Source organism: Leptonotus elevatus, chromosome 14 (genome assembly GCF_054856555.1).
Source record: "Leptonotus elevatus isolate MCC_2025b chromosome 14, RoL_Lele_1.0, whole genome shotgun sequence".
In the NCBI taxonomy this organism is placed as follows: Eukaryota; Metazoa; Chordata; class Actinopteri; order Syngnathiformes; family Syngnathidae; genus Leptonotus; species Leptonotus elevatus.
In genome coordinates, this window is record NC_141252.1 from 13,884,050 (window position 1) to 13,907,481 (window position 23,432).

Genomic DNA, 23,432 nt, shown 5'->3' on the forward strand with positions numbered 1-23,432 from the left:
CTGTTTCTGTTTCGTCCGTTTCTCAGGTGTCCCTAATCCTCAGTCCTCTTCCCCTAGCCTCTCATTTAAGCATGTGACTTGTATGTATATAATTCCAGAGAGCTGCAAAACGAAGCGGTGTGTGTAGCATCCGTACACAGCCTCAATAGGAGCAGTACAATGTAGACGGTTCTGGCTTGTACCGCCAAACACAGAGGAATGGCTGACTCAAAAATGGGAGGCTGCAAGCTCACTGAGGAAACAGAGCAGGAATGCAAACAACGGCCATTACACAGGAATTCCTTTTACCAGTAAAAAAAAAAATGTATTGCTGTTGGTCTTTGAGAAACAATCTTTAATATAGTGATCTGTTCGTAATAAGAACAGTCTCAGAATCGCAGCTTTAGAAAAAGTGTCAAGGTTCTATGCAGGAAAGTCCAGTTCTTTTTTTATTCTTTTTTTTTATATCAATATAATCCACTCCATCAACCCACACAAGTATAATGTTAATAAATTTCTGTTTAGTCGCAGCGACCGAGTAAAAACATGCTTTGTTTGCCATGTGCCTGATTGCTTCAATCAGATCGAAGATTTTGATGGGTCGGGAGGAAGTTCGTGAACAAGTCAAGAAAAGACTTGAATAGTGAATCGCAAAACAAAAGAAAGTATGTCACATGCAAATAGACAAAATTTGTCCTGTACATTAAACACGATACAAAAATGCTGCAGTCTTATCAGTTTGATTGTGTCCTAAGGGTTTTTGTAAAACAAAACAAACACAAAGCTGTCAAAGATGTCTCGATTGCCACCAACACTTCAATGAAGTCTTGAGACACACAGCACAATTTCTTCTGCAAATGAAACACTTCCATCATCTAATGAGCAGTTGAGATGCCCCATTTTAGCTGAAGTAAACACGGGCGGAATTAGAATGGAGGACAAACAACAAACACCTTATGGGATTGCTTTTCTTTTTGCTTGGATGAAACTTGTCAAAAGAGCAAGAGAACTGTAACTGTGACCTGGTGGCCAGCTGTCGGCCGTGATTCATCTGTCAAGATAGTGGACAACAGTGGTGAATTTTCAAAGCTCAATAAAAGAAGACCTGCGCTCATAAATCAAACAGAGCGGTGGGGAGGCGAGAAGAGAAGAGATGAGAATGTGTACTGGTGCTGTTCCGCTACAATCCAGCACATTTACCCTTTTATTATTCATTCTAAACAAATATTATCCCACGTCTCATATCAGAAGCCTTTGGGAGAAAGTGCGTGTTTTCATAATGAAGCCATCTTCAGATTAAAGCACCCATTCCCTTGAGTCCCAAGGCTCTTTTCACATCCACTCCAATGTACGAAAGCTGCTACAGAGGAAAATAATACTGGCCCCATACAATATTTTCATTAAGTTGCTGAATGAAAGCTTAAGGGCGGATGCTTGTTGATAACATTGACCAGAGCATGAAGAATAAGTTGGTGACAAACAAATTACGCCAGAAGGTAAACCAAATAAATCGAAATAATGCACTAACACACAGTCAACTGCGGTAACATGTCTCCACTGTAAACTACAAGTTGCAAGTTGAGGTACAGTGCAAGATGAATTGTACTTAATGCAGTGGGGTATATTTGTGCAGAATGACACAGATTCCTCAAAACACATTCCACCAGGTCCGACAGCTCATAATTACCAATCGTTGGTTCCTTTTGGCGTCATTCTGGCAGGACAAGCAGTTTTCCACATTGTGCCCCAAGCATGCCAGCTTGTCTTTAAGGAAGCGTCCTAGGCTGAGCAGCACCGAAGCTAGGAACAGATCTTTCTCCTCAGCTTCAGAGTTGGGAGGCCAGAACCAGCACATGGCTAGCAGTGAGCAAAGGGCCTGAGCCGGAGACTGGTCTTGCATGAAGAGCTCAATTAAGGTGGTGAGGTACAGACTCGGTCCAGGGTCCTCAGTGTTCACCGCTGGAGACAAAACAGCCACACCAACAGCCAGGGTGGTGTTGGACACCTCTAGTGTGGTCATTGCAACCAGATCTGTGTCATGGTTCGTGTTTCCTGTGGCTCTGTCCGTCTCTTCTGTTTTGTTTTCAGTCTTAAATGTTGATTTCCAGCAGCGTGGACTGACAGGAGCAGACAGGCATTAACTGCACCGCCAGCCAGTAAACCCAGATTATTAGCTTGCTCACAGCCAGATGGCTGGCGGCTGATGGGCTTAGTCATAATACACACCTCCCAAAGTTGCAGCTCCACCAAAAAACAGACCCACATATGCATTTAAAACAGATTCTCCAAAGTTAAGAGAGAGGACGACTGTAGCTGCGAGCAAGAGGAGATCATGTTTTTGGAAAATGATACTGCCTAATATCTAAAGGCAACGACTCTAAGATACTTTTTAAACTCAAAGACCCAGGAGGAAAACTGAATCTGAATATTTCTATTTGTTTCTTTGTCACATATTAAGAGTTTAAAAACTCCTCTTAGAGAGGGAAGGACTCAAATAGACGAGGCTAAGACCAAAATAAGGAAATGCTTTAAAACTTGGCTAAGAGGCAAATCCCAGCAGCATCATACTGAACAGCCATCATGAAAAAAAATTCCAATCCTATGGTTCCTTCACAGTCCATTTAAATGCTCTTACAGAAAGAAATGTCCGTCTGCTATTTAACCTTTTGTTTAATACAAGGCATGACAGGAAACTATGTTACTATACATGTCAAACAGCATGGCTATAACTACAAGAGAATTAAATTCAGCCTTTACAAGAAGTGGACCCTTAACATCAAGGAAGCACGGTGGCAGACCACCAGAGAGCCATGACCTCCTTACCTACAACACACAACAGGATTGTTATGTTTTATTGAATTGTGCAATCCATCCATCCGCTATCTATAATGCTTTAGGGGGCACGGGGGCCTGCAGCTTATCATAGGTGACTTTAGTCACACCCACGGGAAGAGAGATTGAGATTTTGCCGATTCACATCCAGGCGGCTGCATGGCCACTTCTTTAAAACAACATGCAATGCACTACAATTTCGAATGCCTTATGGCAGTTGTTCAGGGCAAATTCAGTCGAGTCCTCCAATCAATTGGTTGAGTTCATAATGGCACCACAACATTTGCATTCAACTGATGGGCCTTCGAGTGCTGAATATTTAACGGCATAAACTCACAGGCACAGGAATTACAATCAGTCCCAATAGTAAACAAGACTGTTAACTCTGCCTAGTAAGCACTTCACCTATAACATACACAGAGATCTCTCTAGTGTAATTAGAGTAAATTAAAATGCACTGGACCAATTAATCAAAGGGTAGCCAGACGAGCAAGCCAGTTGATTACAAGTTGTGACAAGAGGCTTGAAATTGGTCCTTCCTTTTCCATTCATCTTTATTGACTTTCACAATGACATGCACACACGCCGTCTTACCCAGCAACATGATTTTCTTCTCCCTCGAAAATAGATCTCTCACTTTACAACACAGAATTCTTATTTACAATATCACCATGTTTTTGTAACATCTTCATAGTGACGTATTGTTATAGAAGAACAATCTTTTCCGCTGTGCATAGAGTGACAAAATAATTTGCATTCAGCACATTCATAGACCCCTCTACACACGCGCACACACGTTTCTTCCATTCGTTCCTCCATAAAAGACAAATGCTGAGCCTGAGCAGCAGTGGTGCAGTGCAGAGGGACTGACTCATGTCGCCACTAGGAAGAAATCAAATGATAACGGAAGAGCAAAGTAAAGCAGATGAGGCGCTCCACTACGTTCGCTATACGACCACAGGTCAACTTTTGTCAAGTCATGGCAGCCACTACAATTAACAGTGGTTTCCAGGCATTGGGCCTACTGTACGGTATGATGAGGGCAAATGAGCAGAACCTCACAGCTCATTCTCTTTATGCCTCTTCAGTCATGTCATTCCCAGTGTTGCAATTCAGAACATGCAATTACATTGCATGAATTGAACATGCATCGATGCAAGACAATGAATGAATATGCATCGACACACATTGGCTTGGATGCTTCCAGACATGGCTACATCATTAACAGATGGCTTTTCATGACAACCATACACACACATTACCACTCTCAATAAACATCAGCATACTCATTCCTCCCGACTACATTACAGCACTGAGGCATAGCTCCCACAAGGCCCAGCCGGGCTCACGCTCATTTTAATGACTTCATTAAAGTTACTTTAGATATTGAAAAACCAACCAGATCTTTAAGAACCATCAACACAGAAATAGAGGCACAATCTGCCATAATAATTCATCGGGGACAACCATTTGGCATGTTTATAGAGGAGATATTTTAAAAGAGCTTGAGAAGAGATGCAGGATTGTCTTAAAACCGGAATGCACTATGCCATAAAGATGATACCTGCCACCGCAGCTGATAAGATGATGTTTGAGTGAATGTCAGGCTAACGGGGTATCTGACAACTGTTTATTTAGCCCAAAGCGGCAAATCTCACTGTGTGTCCATGCAGCAAGTAGCAGAGTGTGTCTGTTGTTAGCTGAGGAGTTACGTTGGTTAAGGGGTGACTGAATGCATGCCAGTGATCCTCCCAGCTATAGAAAGACTGACGCGTGTGTGAGTGTTATTTCTTCCCTCACTGATCATTCTGCATGACAGTAATAAGCTGTGTTTATACCAGTGGCTATGCTATGATGGAGCGTTCTAATTATGGTAATCTGAGGAATTGGTGCCAGTCTGGTTTCAGACAACCACACAGCCACAGCTGTGACAGCGCACGTGCACGTGCACACACATACATTCTGGAATAATAGAGACACATAGCGTATGTGAAGTGGGTGTCTGCATGACAATGGAAACATTCTCTTTAGCTCCACCCACCTTGCTGAGCTGAACGGGCCTGTATGCGCAGTGGGAGTGAATCTCCAGCCCGGCACACATGGACTCACTAACTTCAGCTGCAGTGCACAAGTCTGAAAAGAGAGAGCGAGAGAGAGGAGGGGGTTAAATTGTAGGTATGCATGTTTCTCACATCACTGTAACATTGAAAAGAATGCTTATTGAATTTGAGTGACCACTAAACACAAGCAACAGTGTCTGAAAGTCATCAGAGGCGCCTACCAAAAGCTGGAAGGTCTATAAATGACAATGGCATTCAGTCATTTACCAAACAAGACAAAACAATCTAAATCCAGTCATTGTTATAAATATAATTTGACATCTTGTCTCTGAAAATACAAGCGACACATTAGCTATGTTTTCATGAAGGCATTCGTAATGTAAAATTGAAGAGCCACTCTGACAAGATATTTTTAGATGATTTCTGATATGGCCTACAGCTCATTAAATTCAAGGTTCTCGTTCCAAACTGTGTAGCAGTTGGCACATGAAAAGACTTTATCCCTGATTGTAGACTGGGAGGTAAGCCAATCTGACAGCACGGAACAAAAGAAAACTTCTAGACCTCCTATGGAGCTAAACGTGTCCTTTCTGAACCGGCAATCGTTGTCAACCAAATTGCAGAAGATATTTAATTTGAATTTGATTGGTCTGTCTTACACATTAGTGAAGACAGAAGACAGAAGACAGACAGCTTTCTCAAAACAATTTGTGTCTGACAACTACTAATTCCTCTCCATCAGTGGTGATTTCCCTACCCCCTGCTCAGACAGCGTGGGATCATGTGCCCTCTAGAGACTGAGAAGAAAACTGCAGACACTTTGATCACACAGTTTACTGTAATGAGGCTTTCAAGTCATTAATCCCTCAGAGTTTAATTAAAGATACACCAAGGAAAGGCTATGCTAATGAATTACTACCATCAAGATAACGCAAAATGTTCTGACTGTTTTTTTGGAAATAAAAGCAATAAAAAGGCATGACAATGTGTGTGCATGCTGTGGGAAAATGTGATCTGCACAGTGTGGTTCATTTCATTCTAATCACGCTGCTTATTAATGTGTCATTTTGTTTATTTTGGAAAGTGCATTTCTCTTGCAAACAAAAATCACAGGTTCAGGTCTGCTTTTCGAACCTTCAGCATAGCAACAACAACAATTATAATTTCAGCTGTAAATGTATCACACTAAGTAATGGATAAATTAAATATGTATTAGAAGCAGCCTCTCACAGAAAACGGCCTGATCGGTCAACAAGACAAGGTGAGAAAATTGGTGGCGTGCGTGCTTGCGTGTGTTTTATACCAACACTTCTTTTAAGAAGTACTGACCAGAGTATGCACACTCAATAGACAAGACTCTTCATACCGCACACCTTTTCAAGCTAACTAGATTCAATAGAACAGCTACTGTATAAAGTAGCGTTTTGATTTAATACCGTTGTAGAAGTTGCATGTTCTGATAATGTAGATGTATTTTATTTGTACAAAGGCACCTGAGGAGGATTTGGCTTTGAGCTTGAATGTCGGAGGAGGAACGAGGTGAACAAAGGCACCGTTTTGAGGCGGGGGTCCATCCCGCCTTAGGCACATGTTGAGGGTTTGCTCAGCAAACAACGTCTGGATCAGTGTCAGGTCCAGACCTGATACGTTGCAGCCATTCAGCATCAGAATCTCATCACCTGCACGTAAACCTGGAATACAAACACAAAACAAGATAAGGTCCACTGGCATGTAACACATTATGAAGTTTTGGGGTTTATCTGTCATTGCTCTTGGTACCTTCAGTGAATCCCAGTCCATCGGGGAGCACCTCACTGACAAAAATCCGACTGTTCTTTTGATTATCTATAAGTCCTGTTACTGCAAATCCTGGAAAATATAGAGAAGGACAGTATGAGGATAAAGCTGAAGTGTGAAGCCTTTTCAACACTGACTTACCAAAATCTCCATTGCCGCTTATCCTGCTCATTCGCAGTGTAAACATATTAACTGGGACCACCTCCAATTGGCCGCCAACCTGAAGGGAAATATCAGACAAATCAAAACTACTACGCAAACAAGTGTATCGCAAAGAGCATGCTGTGTCTGCTTGCTCTCCTCACCAATTCGCAGACAAGCTCGCCAGGCGCGACGGATCGAATCTCAGTGTCCTCTCCCGCCTGCCTGTGCAGACGCAGTCGGTGCAGGTCTGGGTCCAGCTGTTTAGCCTGTTTACATAAGAGATTCCAATGCTCAGCAGCTTGTGTGCGCAGACTTATCGGACATATTTCATGCCCCGACGCTTGGTTCGACAGCTGCGGTACGGCAGAGGCGTGAATTATTCACGGAATTTACACTCAGCTTTGCGGTAAACAAAATAGCGTCACCCAAGTGATTACAAGCGTATCTGTCAGTCTTATGGGACCATGTGAAGTTAACGGTGGATGAATAGGTGTGTTGCTTTAAGGTCCCAAGAGAGTGTAAAACGACAGCAGACTCGTTTTAACATTACCGTTTTGACTTTAACACACTTAAGACATTATTTCATTTGCAATACGTTTTCTTCTTTCAAGATAGTATGTAAGCACAAAATAATTACTGTGAGCATTGTTACACGCATCAGGCATATTCACTAACCTTGCAAGCCTCAAAGAGGAGGTCAGTGGCTCTATGCTCACTTCTAACGTGAACTTGGGCTGTCAGGCCATCTGGCATGTAGACACAGGTCAGCACGCCTGTGGTACAGCTGATGCTATCCCACGCACCAACCTCAGGAGGCGCCATAGAGTGGATACTGGTGAGCCCATCCAGCCTCTGTAGGACAGATTGGTGATAAAGAAGGAGAGGGGAATGACGGCATAAGTTGTCAAAGAGGTCAAACGGGGGAAAGGGGAAGTAAACAAGGCAACAGGCTTTAAGTAACTGTACATAAATGCATATTGTAAAAAAAAAGAAGAAGCTATATTACGCAAAATGGTTTGCTATGGTAGAAGTACATTTTTTTTGATGGTGCGAAAATCAGTCATTGTGATGATCAAAAAGGGGCCAAATGGAAGGCATGAGAATCAATGATAGATTAAAAAAAAATAAAACACCACAAGAAACCTATTCCAGGTGATTTGGATGAATTAATGTAATAAAAACAAATCCATTACTACTTTTTTTCTGGCGACATTAGGGGTGTGAGGTTTGAGATGCATATCAAGGGAGGAGGTTTTAGCCATCATCTTTGGGCAGCTGGGGGTTATATGCTTCAGACTTTGTGTCTCTGGAGGGAAACGCGCCACTGTGGCGTTATTTATGGGCTTGTGGGAGACACCAAATGATAGCTTATGACCACAATTGTTAAGGCACTGGATCTTGAGGAAACAGTCACATCAAATGAACCCAACCTCATTCAATGAAGTACTTTAGTGATTCAGCCCCTCTGCAAAAGATGACATGACTGTGGTTTAGACATGAGAGGAATAAATGCCTTAGCGAATGGAATGATCTGGGAACAGGCCAAAGTTTGAAATACACCAATAGTTATCCTTAATGTAGAGTAGTGTGCTTACTGAGGGTGTCTGGGGCTTTTGAATCTGATGTTTATGATTTTTTTTTTTTTTTGTGTTTGCTCATCACCCTGAAATACCTTTAGCCTGCTAGCCACAAGACCACCAGACACCATTAAGAGCTTTAACTCATATAAACACAGACATTAGACTTTATTTTCCATCGACACTCTTGACTAGCCCTCAAAAACAAAAAGCCAGCACACTGAGTGTTCTTCCCAAAATGTTTCCCTAACATAAAGGGAAGGATGAACACAAGGTGCTGCTTCAACACCCAACTTTACCTATCCATTTAGGGATGTCAGGTCAATGCTTACTCACCGAGAATGACGTAACAAGCCACACGGCAACTGGTTACATAACCAGCACATTTGTGTCCCAGCATTATGGCGTGACTGGAAAACGAAGATTTTGTTGCCTCCACTGACCTGAGCAGCAGTTGATTTAACACTGTACACCCATTCATGGTCACAGAGGGTTAGAACAGGCGGGCGGTTGCCTGGTCAACCTTCCACCACCAAGTGCCAACAAGGCTGTGGAGACGGCACGTGCTTTGCCATCAACAAGTGCCCTGTGTGGTCAGTTTGTGGGCACTATTCATGTTTGCATTCAGTCAGAAATACATTCAAACTGATAGTTCAGTCTTTCCTCTCTAAAGCGGAAACTACTCCCCTACCAGTTGCCAAACGTTTTTAGAGTTTCTAAAAAAAAAAAAGATTTAAAAAATGGAGCACATTTGGTGACAGCTGCATAAATACTACACCCTCTCTTCAGAATGCACCCTTTCTGCTCCACTTAGCAACCGAGGAACACAAATACTTCAGTTTGGGCTAAAATAGATAGATTAGCCTTGAAGAAGAAATAGAACAGTTGTTGAAGACTATTTCAGCCATTTTCCACTCAATTACATCTATTAAAGTAGCATTACTTTTAGTTTCCCTATAGCTCCACCCAAAATCTTTTACACTACGAGACAGAGATGACAGCCCATAAGAGTTGGAACGAGTGCCTCTGTTAGGCAGAGACGTGGAGAATTAATGAGCAACTACAACTATTTACTACTGTATGTGTGTTAAAAGATTGAGACACACTAATTATCAGCCACATTACTTTCACCCAGGTCATACGACAAGTTATTTGAACAGGAGGAAAATTGTGTCAAAAGATCTGTGCCCTACTGACTTCCTGCCATCCTCCCACTATGAAATCTTACTCCCTACATCAAAACATCCTGAATCAAGCAAAGATCAAAATGTTTAACCCTGGGGAAGCTCCCACATTTGAAGCAACACTTAAGTATTTACCCAGTGAAAGGCTGCATTGTTTCCCAAACCACTTCCGCTGAAATTCTAAATATTCGATAGGGGGAATGGGGGGGGCAGTTTTTACACTTTCAACATTCACTACAGACTATGTATCACTACATCCCGTACTCATCGTCTAAAAGTGTTTGTTGTGGTCATTTGTCAACATCAAATAAATAATCACCAAAAAAATAAGCCTTTTGGCACATGTTATGTGAAGAGAAAGAGTAAACATTTTGGTATATTGAACTATAACTGGCTCATTAATTGACAACAGTGGAAAGTATCGATACCTTGAAATAAAGCTGGGTATCTTGCCCATCCATAGAAATGAATGCCTTACAGAATCAATTATATTATATTGTCAACCTGCAGAATCATGCAGTCCACCAGTGACATATATTATAGCCGCCTTTCTCAAAAGGTGTTTACAAAAAAAAAAAAAATAATAAAATGATGATCCTCCTCATGAGAAACTATGTTTATATAGTTATAGTGTTTCTGTTTCATCATAACTGGAGGTGAGTAGAACAGCACGGGGACAATTCTTGTTTTAGGACAGAAATATTTGAATCTGAACCTCTGAGCACTTAATCACACATCTTTGATGTAGGCATGTAAGAATTGAAGTGCCTGAGTGCTGAAGCGTCAACGTCTGGCTACCCAGATGGCTAAAATTCACTCTCTTCAATCCGTTGACAATTTTACCACACATGCATATATTTTTACTTTTAGTCGGTGCTTCAGGTCAACACAAACTCGTATAATACTGTGAATGTTCCAGCCAATGTTGTAGTTTACCACCTTTTATTACTATAAAAGGCCAGTCAACTTGGCGTTTGTATATTCAGCTGACATGAAATGAATGTCTTTACTATAAAGCATGAAATGGACACACACACACGGAGTCAACGTTAGGGCGGCAAAGGCCATGTTCCTAGTGAGCACATAAAATGATTGAAAATGATGGATGACATGGATAACAGAGAAAGAAGGTTTTAAATCATCAATCAAAGACCCACAAACCATGCTGGCAAAAGGGAAGGCAATGACTCACCTCCGTGTTCTTGGGAGGCGGAACGTGCGCTTGACCTCCAGCGTCGCCCTCAAAGACCTGAGATCAAGAGACAGGCATTTAAGAGCGGGAGTCAGTGGGGAACCACTGACTCATGAGCAATTATGTGCCCAAGCCCAGCCACTTGAGTGAGACAGCATTAGACCCAAACAGCGCTATTCTGTATTTCATTAAAAACTATGACCAGAGCTTTGCTAGTGCTTTTAAAGGTGCTTAAAAGGTGTGTGAGCAAAGGTGCTGTGAATGGACAATGTGAGGCACAGTTTAAGTAAGTCCAATAACAGACGAGGACAACAACTGGTACATTCTTCCTATCAAATGTGTACAATAGCTGGATTTTTTATGCTTCATGCTTTCTGGAGCTGACTTGATTGTTGTGTCAGCCTGTGCCTGCAGGCGAAACAACCTATCACATACAACACACAGGAGCCACCCCTTGTGTGATAACTGCTCACTCAGCAGCCTGTACAGATTTCTTTACCGATATGATTTGCGGAAAGGATGACACATTAGCATCTAGTATGTCAACCTTAAACATTGTCCAAACGGTCTAAACAAAACATTTTATCTAAAGGGGCTTTTTTTTTTGGTGGTAACGATACTTAAATTACGTACAAGTTGTATGGTCCCTTCAAAGGTCTCTCAAAAGTCCCTGTGAGGTCCAACTGTGAGCTCAAATGGAGTACACATGAGTGTAGAATGTTCCTTGAGTGTCAGAAATAGACTTCTTCTGTGGCTATTGTTTCTGGCACTGAAGCTGCTTGCTTGTGAAGCAGATACTGTAGTAGAAAGAACACCTATAGGCAGCTAACCCCACCTTGATAATGCTTCAGTAACTCTCCCCGCCCCTTACAGGAGTATAAAGTGGCTGTAAACAGCATTGCTTTCCTGTAAACGGACTAATTTTAGAATGAATTACCAACCCTCCCACAAATCCTCTGACCGCTCTGGCCTACTTCCCACAAACCCAGTGCAGGCCAGCTTCTTACGATATACATATAGCTCTACTAAAGGCGATGAGGAGTCAAACAAGTGGGGAGGAGAAAACTGGTGAGCATGACTCTGGGACAAGATTGTCGAGCGCAGGGTTAAATGAGCTTACGTCAACGCAGATGAGTCAGTGTGGAGGCTGTGGCAGAAAAGCTGCCAGCTACCATTTAGATGTTTATGCTCCAAGAAGAAGAGGGTTTGATGAATTTGTACAAAACGAATCAAAGAGTGAAAATGGGAACGAAAGTGATAAGAAAAAGCAGGAACATGGATTAGCCCTAAAGACAGTTTAATTTTGAAGCCTAAATAAAGTGTTAATGCATGAAGTGGATATAGTATTGTTTGGCTCTTTCCTAGCCGGCTGTCCATATCCTTCAAGAACAGTGTACCGACACTTCCATGCGGAGAACAGGCATGGGGAATGATGTCATTGGAGGCAAATAGAGACTTGGATTTCCCACAGTCAGAGCAGATAAGAAAAAAAAAAGGAGAACTACACGGTTGTATAATGTAGCAGATGTCCAGGAACCCCTTACAACTACTGGCATTTACTCTTTACTAAATGTGGTTCTAAGAAAATGGAGACCTTGGGAAAAAAAACAAAGGAGGGACATCTAATATTTAGCATCTTTACAGCAACCATCTGCTTATGTCTGAGGGGCTGAAGGAAGAATGGGGAATGCCTTCTCCCACATATGGCTATTCATAATTGATGTTTGTGCTGCAGCGCCACTTCGGCCTCCTGCACTGCGTAATCCTAGTCTCATTAGAGTGGCTGACTTGAGCTCCTCAAGAAAAATCACATAGTGCACACATATCTCATTACTGGCAGAGTGTTGTGAATGGTCAAATGCTAATATTACGGAGGATGTAGTGGGATAACAGCAGAGCAAAATGGGACCAAGAACATTTTGTAACAGTCAGGAGTCAATGGTTCACCTCGAAGAATTTGGATGACCCCATAACTAAAGGAACAGGGATGACCTCGCAGCATGATGGCAAATTCACTTACTATAGCCAAAAAGCTAAATTCCATAAAATCTAATCTAAAAGTAACTGAGTGTTTCCTGTAGTGTTTTTTTTTATGGGCACACATGTAGGGGATTTGTTGTATCAATAAAAAAAGAGTTAATGCAAACCTGGAAAGACTTAAACCTGCCCCCTGTGGACTTGGATTGCTTCCTTGTGTTTTTGTTGCTCGAAAGCTGGCATGTTAACATACGAGAAAGGAAACGGGGCAGTTAAGCTTACAGTGGTGTGAAAAATTATTTGCCCTCTTCTAAAATTGTTGGTATAGTTTTGTATAGTTTCTCAATTTTAATGTTTAAGATCATCAAACAAGTGTAAATAATCAGATAGAAATAACACAAGTAAACATAAAATGCCGTTTTTAAAGGGTGATTTTATTAAGGAAAAAAGAAGCTACCTGGTATAGTTGTATCAAGGTAATTTTGCCCCTGTAATGGACAATGCGCACACATGCACTTAAACGTTGTGGGAACGGGCTTAATAAATTTACACAGTCGCATTGTAAATATCAGTTTGGTTCCATACTGCACTAAACTCCTGCTGATGTAGACCAGACTTTCATTACTCTGTGCTTAAGGGGGATTATTTGGCATAATTTTAAGGTTGAGTCGCTGCTGCCTGACCCTGAGCACAAAGCATGAACACAAATATTTATGTAATATCTTGAACTTAATTCTCGTGTTAGTGTCACCTTCTTTTCTCTAATGAGCAAATGTCTGAAAAAAACTGCCTGGCTAAAACCAGAACGACTTTTTTTTAAAGTTTCAATTTCCGACAGGCTTCCTCACTCCTGGTCCTCAAGGGCCAGAGTTGCACAGATTTGAGATGTTTCCTGATCTTTGGAATCAGGTGTGTTGGAGGACGGAAACATCTAAAACCTGTAGAACTCCGGCCCTCGAGAAACAGGAGGGAGAGGAAGCCTGATTTAAGACGCAAAGGCTGCAGTAAATTTGATCACTGGGAAACAGCTTTAATACAGTATTTTTTTTTTTTAAATCTACCTGCATTATAGATGTCACAGAAACTTTAGGGTGCTTGATCATGTTTAAAACACATATTTTGATGATCATTAATATTTTAAGTGCTCTTGCACATTCAATGTGGCACTTCCTGCTCTTTCTCACACTCAAAACGCTATGATGAATAATGAACACGTAATGCATTGCTGAAATTTTATGAGTTTGAGGGTGGACTTTTTAACAAAGTTTTGTTGCTGAACCTTCTAAGGACTGAAATGTGTCATGTAAATTGTAAGAGCTGAACAGTGTGCTTCTTGCAGGGGTTAACAAAGAATAATTAACTCATTCACTCCCAGCCCTTTTCACTGAAGCAACCCTCTTCGCTCCCAGCTATTTTACAGGATTTTGTCCCACCGATTATTCTATTGCTATAGAAACATGGAACCTACCAAAAGAAAGATTAGAGTCTCTTCTTCTATCAGGAAAAAGAAAAGTATATTTGTATATGTTTCCAATTAGCATTAGAATATAGCTAAGTTCCATCATTATTCACATTCCTGTTGAAAACACTGGCAAAAAGAGCTTGTTGCAACATGGTCCTGGCTGATCTCTTATACTCTGTTGCCACCTGCTGGCCATTTTTTGTAATAACTACCATTGCTTTAAGCCATCTCTTTATGTCAGAAGCTGCATCAAAGCCTTAGCTCTTGCATAAAAAACAAACAAAGACATATAAATATGTTTTGGGGAGTGAAGGACAAATATTAAAAAACTTATTTACACGTTTTTGAGTTTGAATGAGTTAAGAAGCACTGCTCTATGGTCCAATAGCAGGCAATAGCTGTCTTACAACAATGAATGTATTAACTCGACATCTTTGCATCCAGTGACAATATTTTGTTTAGCCATACCTGTGACGCCGAGACCCTTTTGCCCTTCTTCGTCAAGGTGTCAAGCCCTTTGAGGGAAGAAAAAAGGCCTCGCTTGTGCTTTTGGAAAGTCCGTGACAATGACCGCCTGCGCAGCGTCGCCTCATCTCTGGAACAAATCTGAACAAAAGACCAATATGAGGAACATAATCATGCAGCTCAACTAAAAGTTCCTCTAATCACATCATCTTAATTAGATTTAGGTTTCCATAACATCAGCGCATTTGCAAGAAGTTTTCAATGATAAAATGATGTTCAAGGTTGCTGCTGGACATGAGGTCGATCAAAGGAATGTTAAAAGGACATTAGTCATTCACTATAGCCCCCGCCATTCCCCATCCTTTCTCACCAGTGCGTGAAAGGATGAGACAGAGAAGATCCCGAGACGGCCCAGGGTGGTTTTGGTAGGCCGGCTAGCAATTGCTAACAGGCTCTTTGGGTTTGGTAGCTCCCCGCCCTGAAGACTGGCCAGGTAACAGCGCATCCTGAAAAGATCTAGGTTGAACCTCTCCAGATTTTGCTCCCACTGCTGGATCTAAAGGATGAAAGTGGGGGAAAGTTTTAATTTTGTGTAGAACGTGAGGCTCAGGGTTCAGTTTGTGAACAAAAGAGGACAGAAGGTAAAAGAGGGAAGAGGGAAAAGGGATAGAGGCGGAGTAACGGTCAGAAAAGTGCTTCCATCAAGTTGCAATAGCTTGCAGATGTTGTTGGAGGCTCGGCATACATTGGAGGCTTGATACCAAGCAAACAGCGTGGACATGTGCAATAAATGCCCATTTTAATGCTACGTCTTGAGGATTGGTGATGCTGCACAGGCTGGCCTTTAACCCCCACTATTTACAGTTGCCTCCCCCATTCCTCTTTGCCCCATATAAGTGCAGTGAAGTGCTCGTTTTGTTGGCCTGAGACTCATATTAACGAGAACACTTCGGCAAAACAACCCTCTACACCAACTCACTTTTAATAGGTCTTGCCTGCACTGCGAGTTCATTTACAATAATGGACCCCTTGGCATTGTCCCAATAGGGCACATTCACTCTCATGGCCTTCTTTAGGATTAGGGAAGTAGCCAAGTGGGACGTGCATGGGTTTTTTTATGATCCTGTGAGTTTTCAACTAGAATCTCTGCAAAAATCATGAACTGAAGTATAATGTAGAAAAGGGCAATATACAAAATAGCTATCCAGATGGCCAGTAGCAAGCCTCAGATTTGTGACATTGTTTACAGGATTCCTATCAGGTTTGATATTTACAGCACTTGTTGAAAAGGGGCTTATAAAATGACCTTGCATTCAGCACAGTATTCATATGTACGAGTGTAATCATTTACAGATAGCAGATTGATGTAGAAGAAAACATTATTAAAGCTCAAACAACAATGGAATACTGATAGCTACAGTGAAGTGAAAGACTATTTGCCCTTTCTCTACTTTTGGCCATTTTATAGCTATAAATAGTGCTGTGCATACAATTGGGTTTGATAATTCAAAATCAACGTGCAGATTTGGGTTGCAAACTTTCCTCAATTGTATTCAAACAACCACAACTGAAACAAATCAAGACAATAGAACATCATTTAAAGACAATAACGCAATCAAGTTTCAAAAGAACAAATTACACACTAAAACATTGGCAGAAGTCCCATGTGGTCAGCCACTTAAAGTGATAAAACAAACACGCAACAAAGGAGAAACCCTGTTTTACCTTTTGACCTTCAACTCTAACCTGCATAGAAGCCATAATCCAAGAGAACTGTTCATTGCAGTGTGATCAGAAGGGCCAAAGGCAAACTTCAAAAGCAGTCTGTTGGCACTGCCTTCTGTAGACATGGTTGGAGGTGGACGGCTACATCAAAGTTGTGCCCCATTAGTTCTGGATAACACCAACAGAATGTTCAATCTATCATCAGCCTCTGGGCACTAACATCAAATGACATACACCTCTGACCCTATCATTGACTCAAAACCGCATCTGTCTCTGAATCTACTCTGAGGTGGCACACGGTCTAATTGGAAACATACGAGCACACCAACGCATGACATCTTCTGCAAATTACAAAATACCATAAAGATATACTCAAAGTTATGTCAGTGCATTAATGTGTATTTTCTTTTGAAGTACACGAACAAGAGTAGTTGACATAGAACATATTTTTTGTTTACTTTAAAATGAAACAATAAGCAAAAATGTGACTAAATGGGTGGACATACACGATAATGCTTCTGTCATTCATAGGCCACATGGGGTGCTGATGAATCTGCCATCAATATCAAAATAACGGCATAATCATCCAAGTTCCAGCCACTTGTAGAACCAATATCAAGGTCATTCTAATCATTTCTGTCAAACACTTGTTTGGTTTGTCATTTATAATTTGGGCCACACCGTAAACACTGCAGTAGGCTTGGGATCATCAAGTCAGAGTAGTATAACAACGAATGTGAAGAACCCACTACCAGAAAACATCTGGAATTCCAATCTGATGCTTAGGGAGAAAGATGTTCTCCCCCTGGGCCGCTCGTGAATCATTTGGGTATTGATGCGTTTAGGCCATTTATCCCACGAAAATAGAAGCACAAGACTGTAGTTAAAGCCATAATTATCCGTATAATAAAGCACAGCACAGCATGTGGTTGGCAAAAAAGCCACCTACATAGTACCAAAAATTTATAAATGTTGGCTTGCAGGAAATCCATTCCAGGGGATGAGTTGTAAAATTCACTTGAGGCCTTCCAGTTTATTCAGTGCTTTGAGCATGATTTCTTCCCAATTCTACCAATACCACACTATCAATTAACATCATCAGCCCATCAAATCACCTGGTTTTCAATAGCCTTGCGGTTTTTGGGGTCACTGACGACAGTCAGCTGAAGCTCAGCCATCTTCTTCATTTTCCCATCCATGTCAATCTTCTGTAACAGGCCACGGACCTGGCTCCGCAGCAGACGCACTGTATCCTCCTTTCCCTGGCGCTTGGCCAGCAGCGAGGCACTGGCCGAGTGGATGGCTGTCACCCAGTTCTCTAGGTCGGTCTGGTTGCTGGCCTGTAGGGGGGGAGATAAGAATAAGATTAAGTTAATGAATTGATGAGGGGAAACGTTCCAGTTAAACAAAGGATTTATCTTGATACATCTCAAAGAATTGCTCTTCTGTTATTCTGTCATCTGTCACAAGAACATCCGATGACAAGTCGTGCTTGGCTGGATCAATACATGGACACTTGATTCACTTAATAAAAAAGCCGTGGTAATGAACACCTCCATCAAACCTCCATTTTCAGGCCTGGTGAAAAATGAAAGGATAAAGCCATTGCTGTCTTCATGTCTAATAGGTGATTTCTTTGCCGTTTGCCTCTGTGGGCATGTGAGATCCTCACCTTGTTAGATGCAAACCTGGTCTGAACACCCTAACGCAGGCTGGCAAATTTTTTATGTTAAGTAGTGAGTCTGGTAACACTCATATGTAGGTCAGTAAGCACAACTGGCACATGTGCTCTTAGACCTCTCACCTGCCATGTGCCTAACTTTAGCATCAGACTGGCATCACTCGTCATACAAAACAGTAGATGTCATAGACTTTACCTGAAAGAGATAGATATCTCCGTATGAGTTGCTGAGACAGAAGACATTCTCCTTTTTAGGGTGTTCTGGAACTGCCTGGACGATGCTGTCCTCGGCCAGGAGAGAGTAGCGAGGTGACCCTTTATTGTATGTCTCATAGAATAGCAATGTACATCCTAAGGAAGATGAAACATTCGTGATGAAGATGCATATCATTCTGGTACTTAGGTGTTATATTGCACTCATCAAACAACAGCCAACAAATAACATCAGAGATATAAAATTGGTCTATGCCTAAAATGTAATTATAATTTATGAAGTTTTAGGACAGCTAGCCATTATAAAAGAACTGACAATAGACAAAAACATTGAAAAGATTTGTGAGTTCAATGGTGTTGGACGAGAGCATGCTCGCTCATTTTGAAGGTGATTGATTGGATTTTAGGTCAGGTTGAAATTGTAAATGCATACAGTATAACTATGGACCTTGATCGGAATCACACCGAAACAGAAAAGGGTCTTGCACAAATTTGGAAGCATATAATTAATTTTTTAAACATCTTGATGCTAAGAACATTTCAATTTCTGAGAGACCTGCTCATTTGTTGATGAATAGCTGCATCCCATTTGTCCAAAAAGTATGATTTATATTTACACATACTAATGAAATCTGAACAATCAAAACTGAAAATTAAAAATTTCAGGTAAATCAGCAATATGTTAAATTAAGCTCACCTTTCAAGGTGACCCAGAACTGTTTCCACTTGCGACGTGTCACCAGCTCCAACTTCTTGTCCTTCTGCAGCGTCACTAACGGTTTAAAGGAAAGCCACCCCGCCCGTCTGACCACCCCTTGCTCCTTTTCAAACAGCAGGTCCAGCTGCTCCAAAGAGCCTTCAGCTGACTCACTGCTGCTTTCCCCGTCATCTTCGCCCGTGGAAGGCTCTCTTCTCTCGCTTCCTCCCTGTCCACTACCCATCTCCAGCTCCCTCATGAAGTTCTCGTAAATGTTCTGGCGGAGCGCGTCACTGGTTGATTGGTGAATAGCCCCCGATGATTGGGTCCTTGGGGCTCCTGGGAACCACAAAAGGCTGGATGCTTGAGACGGAGAGCTGGTGTCTGCAGTCATGCCGTCAACACCGCTGTCAAAGACATCGCTCATGTCCTTGTGCCTAGTCTCCTGAAAAGGACAAATAATGTGAGGTGCATGAACTAGACGATAAAAAAGGTGAACAGTATGAGACAATGGCCGCTACACTGCTAATGGTTTCTTTTAATACGATGCCATTAGAGAAACAAGTTTATTTTTCCTAATCCTTACCTACAATTTTACTAAAACACCACCATGTTAGCCCCAAGTATTACACACTTCTGTATGTATGTCAAGCCTTGTCAGTGTCAAATGGAACACAACTCAAACTGTGCACTTTTCATTAGCCAGGAGGCACTGCAAAGTTGAAGAGGAACTTTTGAAAACATGCACTAAAATCACTCAAAGAAACTTCAAAGTCTGCAATACAGTGACTTGATCTTTCGGTAGGCAGCGAAAGTGGGGCACATTTCCTGTGACGGCACCTGGGGAGGTTAGAACCCTCTAGGCTCAGACAATTTCACATCATTTACGGCCTGGAGTGGCTTCGCCACAATTCTGCAAATGAACACTTGATGGAATTGCACTCTCCAAATCTAATGAAGCCTACCTGTGCTTGAATAGATTGCTGCATCGATTGTGGCACACAGGCAACCAATTTGGAGTGAGCTGAGCATATCTTAATGTGCAGACACACACAATATGTGCCTCCATACTTATTCTCTGCCTCTATTGGTTCTTGGGTGTCATCCGGTTTTTTAATGAAGAAAAAAAATGGCAACATGATACTTTGATTCCAATAGATGTCACTTATTCTTCTTCCCTAACCTGACACCAGAAAAGTCAGAGAGCAGATTTGGTGGCATATTTGCACACTACATTGGTAAGGTAAGACAAGTAGTACTTTGCAAGTTCCCTTCATTACAGATACGGCACACAGCCAAAAGTCAGTATCACATCTGTTTCTCATTTGAAGCAGGTTCTTTGGTCGCAATGTGACCTTTAAACTAACAGCAGAACTCTGGTGGACGGTAAGCTGGAAGGAAACCAAACGCTAGAGATGCATGGAGCTTTGGACTCCATGAATATTCTAAATCTGTCTCGGCTTTTTTTTTTTTTTTTTTTTAGTACCTGTACTCAAATCTAATTTAAAGGCAAATAGGATTTCTGAAGGAAAGATAAAAACTTGATAGTAAAACGAGGGTGAAGTAAATTATTGAGTAAAAGCCAACGCCCATTAAGTGTTAAGTACAACCACATGGCAATAGAATTAGAAAGGGACATCATTAATATGGAGAGAAAGTTGCTTATTTGTCACTACAGTACAGACAGAGTCAAACAAAAAAGGTCACGACAAAATATCCAGTATTCAATATAAAAATAAAAACTATACAGTATTTTACCAATCTATATTTTAGCATTTTAACACTTCTATATTTTAGCAGAAAAGGTCAGCTAAATATAATCAGTTCTTTTCTGCTTCAGTTTACTCTCAGACCTAAACGACTGAACACCAATCCCTATTAGCGGACTTTCTTTCTGAAGAAGACCAAAGAATCTGCACCACATAACAGGCAGAACAACCATAAGTCATTCATTAACATTAGAGGGATGAGGCTAAATCTTGAGCTAGGATTAAGTTTCACTCCAGTAGAGCCTCTCAAAGGCGTACAGCTATTCTCTTGGCACTTCCCAAAAAGCATGTTGCAGCCTTTACAAGACAAGGCCAAATTAAGTAAATTGGTAAACAATTGGTGTCAAGACAGTCAAATGGAATGTTTTGCATAAATACATTACAAATACAGACAAAATGTATGTCCAAATGTATGCATTTGCATCAATGACTAACGACTCATTCACTCAAATTACATGTGAACTAAGCCAGAGATCTTCACAGTCAAGCATCTATCCTTTATTTTTATCAGAAATTTATTTATTCGTTTTTTAGCCTCACAACAAAATACAGTAAGAAACAGACACACTGCTGGCTGTTTTACAATGTCCATCTTGTGCCCAGTCTCATCACAATGTGATGCTAATTCCAGAGGGATAGGCCAAACTAGCTGCTACCACTGCCAAACACAAGACTGCAGACCTATTATTCATGGCCCATCTGTTTGATAAGCATGACCCCAATGATCATTAGGACACAAATAAGGAGGAACACAACAAACAAATAAGAAAATTCAAGCCGCAAATACCTGGGTCTTCCTCTTCTTACGACTGAGGCTGCCAGTCCAGTCACTGAAACGTCGAATGTGTTTTTTTATGGAAGCTTTTTTGTGGAAGCCAAACTCTGATCCAGCCCGCTCCCGATGCCGTTCATGGTTGGGGTACTGATCTAGACCCTCGCTCATGGTGTGAGCTTTGGCCCTTCGACAGGGCAGGGTGTATGATGAATACTGGCGGGCCTCAAGGCATTCCTCTTCCAAGGGGACATCCAAGACTGAAGCAAGGGAGGCTCTATGTTGTTGCTGTTGGCCAAGAGGAGCCACCTCGAAATGGGAGGATAGGTCCTTGGCTGTGGGGAAGGTAGCAGCCATTGTGGAATCTTTATAGAGGCCGGCAATGGACACAGGGGAAGACTGCTCTGTGAAAGAGTCATGTTGGTGGATAGGGGAGTGCACTTGTGTCCTGTTTGAAGGACAAGATTGGTCCTGCTCACAAAGTTCTGTGCTGGCCCCCCAAGGAGAATCATACCAGGAACCATCTGAGCTCAGGGAGCTTCCTTTACTGGTCCTGGCAGTGGAGGAGGTAGAGGCCGGTGGAGGACCACTGTGGAGGCCTTCGGCTTCGCTGCTGCCGGAACCAGGCAAACTAGCGGTGGAGGGGGATTCCAAATTAGCAGAGAACTTGAGGAGCTGTACAGGACCAGAGACCTCATCCAAGAGGAAATCACTGCCTGAGGTGTTAGTGAATTCCACTCTCAGACTGCCGTCCTTCTTGATCACTACTCTTGGACTACTTTGTTTCTCTAAAACCTGCTGTTTGTCTCTCTGGTCATTTAAAGTATGGCCATTGAGCTCTGCACCATATGGATTATCTTCATAGTCATCAGACACATGCCGCTTGCGTATACCACATACAGTCGATCGATGCCAGCGGTGTTCATTAGGACTAGCCCTCATTCCTCTGGAGACGTAGTCGTTGTGACGAGAAGAGTAAGGCTGTCGACTCTTTGCAGGGGAGAGACAACCTCTGCTGACACATTTGGCCTTATATCCAGAGCTCACTGGTGCACTTTTCCACCACTCGTGAGGTGACAGAGGGTCGTCTGTAGCTGAGCCGAGCTTTAGCGAGTATGGCTTCTGGGTCCCTGAGAAACCAAAGCTGGTGGCTTTAAGGCCCTGGATACTGTACTGGCTCTCAGAATTTCCCATTGCTGCCTGCCTGGAAAACAAGGCACTGAGATTATGTGAATGATAAAAACAAAAACAAAAAAACATTGTCCACTCTTTAATGACATAACGCCAGCTCATTTGGTCCGCACAATGAACTGATTAGAAAAAGAATAACAAGGACATTCACAACGTTTCCCCTTGCAAATTAGTTAAGACTAGGGGCGCTAGAATTTTTTTTATTCGGCAATATATCGCGATATTACAGCGTGCAATTCTCGAATCGATTCAATATGCGGCCGAATCAATTTTTAAACATCAATTTTTTATGGGAATATTCAACAAAACGTCTTACTTAGGGTTAGGATTTACACATTAAGCATGGAAGAATGTTAAATTAATGGAACATTAAGCCTTAATATTTTATTTCAGTGCTGTTCAAACATGAAACAGACTGCAATCTGAATTTTCAGATAAATAAATAAATGTTCATACAAATCTTACAGTGTACATGTACAAGTTTACTGATTAGTATTTTCTAAATTTGAGTTAAAATCGCAATAATCAATTTATAGATTCGTGCCGGGATTAATCGGCATCGAATCGAATCGTGACCTATGAATCGTGATACGAATCGAAAGGTACTAGGCAATTCACACCCCTAGTTAAGACTAATCATCTGTTTCCAGACTAAAATTAAAGCAGGTACAATACATTCAATCGGTCTGATCTCCACAGTGACCACTGAGCCATT

General features: G+C 41.7%; 2 protein-coding genes across 6 annotated transcripts in view; both read right to left on the reverse strand.

Annotated features, from left to right (window-relative positions):
• The window catches only part of tiam2a (TIAM Rac1 associated GEF 2a), a 90,417-nt gene that overhangs the window by 19,348 nt on the left and 47,637 nt on the right, over nt 1-23,432 (reverse strand). For all 5 annotated transcript variants that reach the window (XM_086094788.1, XM_086094785.1, XM_086094786.1 and 2 more), the window contains exons 3-15: nt 21,542-22,730; nt 18,986-19,430; nt 18,272-18,426; nt 17,510-17,734; nt 15,040-15,225; nt 14,673-14,810; nt 10,766-10,822; nt 7,488-7,664; nt 6,974-7,078; nt 6,810-6,888; nt 6,651-6,740; nt 6,365-6,562; nt 4,853-4,944 (exon numbers count right to left, since the gene is read on the reverse strand). In XM_086094788.1, coding sequence (XP_085950914.1) covers nt 4,853-4,944; nt 6,365-6,562; nt 6,651-6,740; nt 6,810-6,888; nt 6,974-7,078; nt 7,488-7,664; nt 10,766-10,822; nt 14,673-14,810; nt 15,040-15,225; nt 17,510-17,734; nt 18,272-18,426; nt 18,986-19,430; nt 21,542-22,720 — 3,126 coding nt within the window. In that variant the 5' untranslated portion in view covers nt 22,721-22,730. The remainder of the gene's footprint in view (nt 1-4,852; nt 4,945-6,364; nt 6,563-6,650; nt 6,741-6,809; nt 6,889-6,973; nt 7,079-7,487; nt 7,665-10,765; nt 10,823-14,672; nt 14,811-15,039; nt 15,226-17,509; nt 17,735-18,271; nt 18,427-18,985; nt 19,431-21,541; nt 22,731-23,432) is intronic.
• The window catches only part of scaf8 (SR-related CTD-associated factor 8), an 85,410-nt gene continuing 84,673 nt past the window's right edge, over nt 22,696-23,432 (reverse strand). The window contains exon 22 of the transcript XR_015097074.1: nt 22,696-22,730. The gene's annotated coding sequence lies outside the window, so the exon portion shown is untranslated. The remainder of the gene's footprint in view (nt 22,731-23,432) is intronic.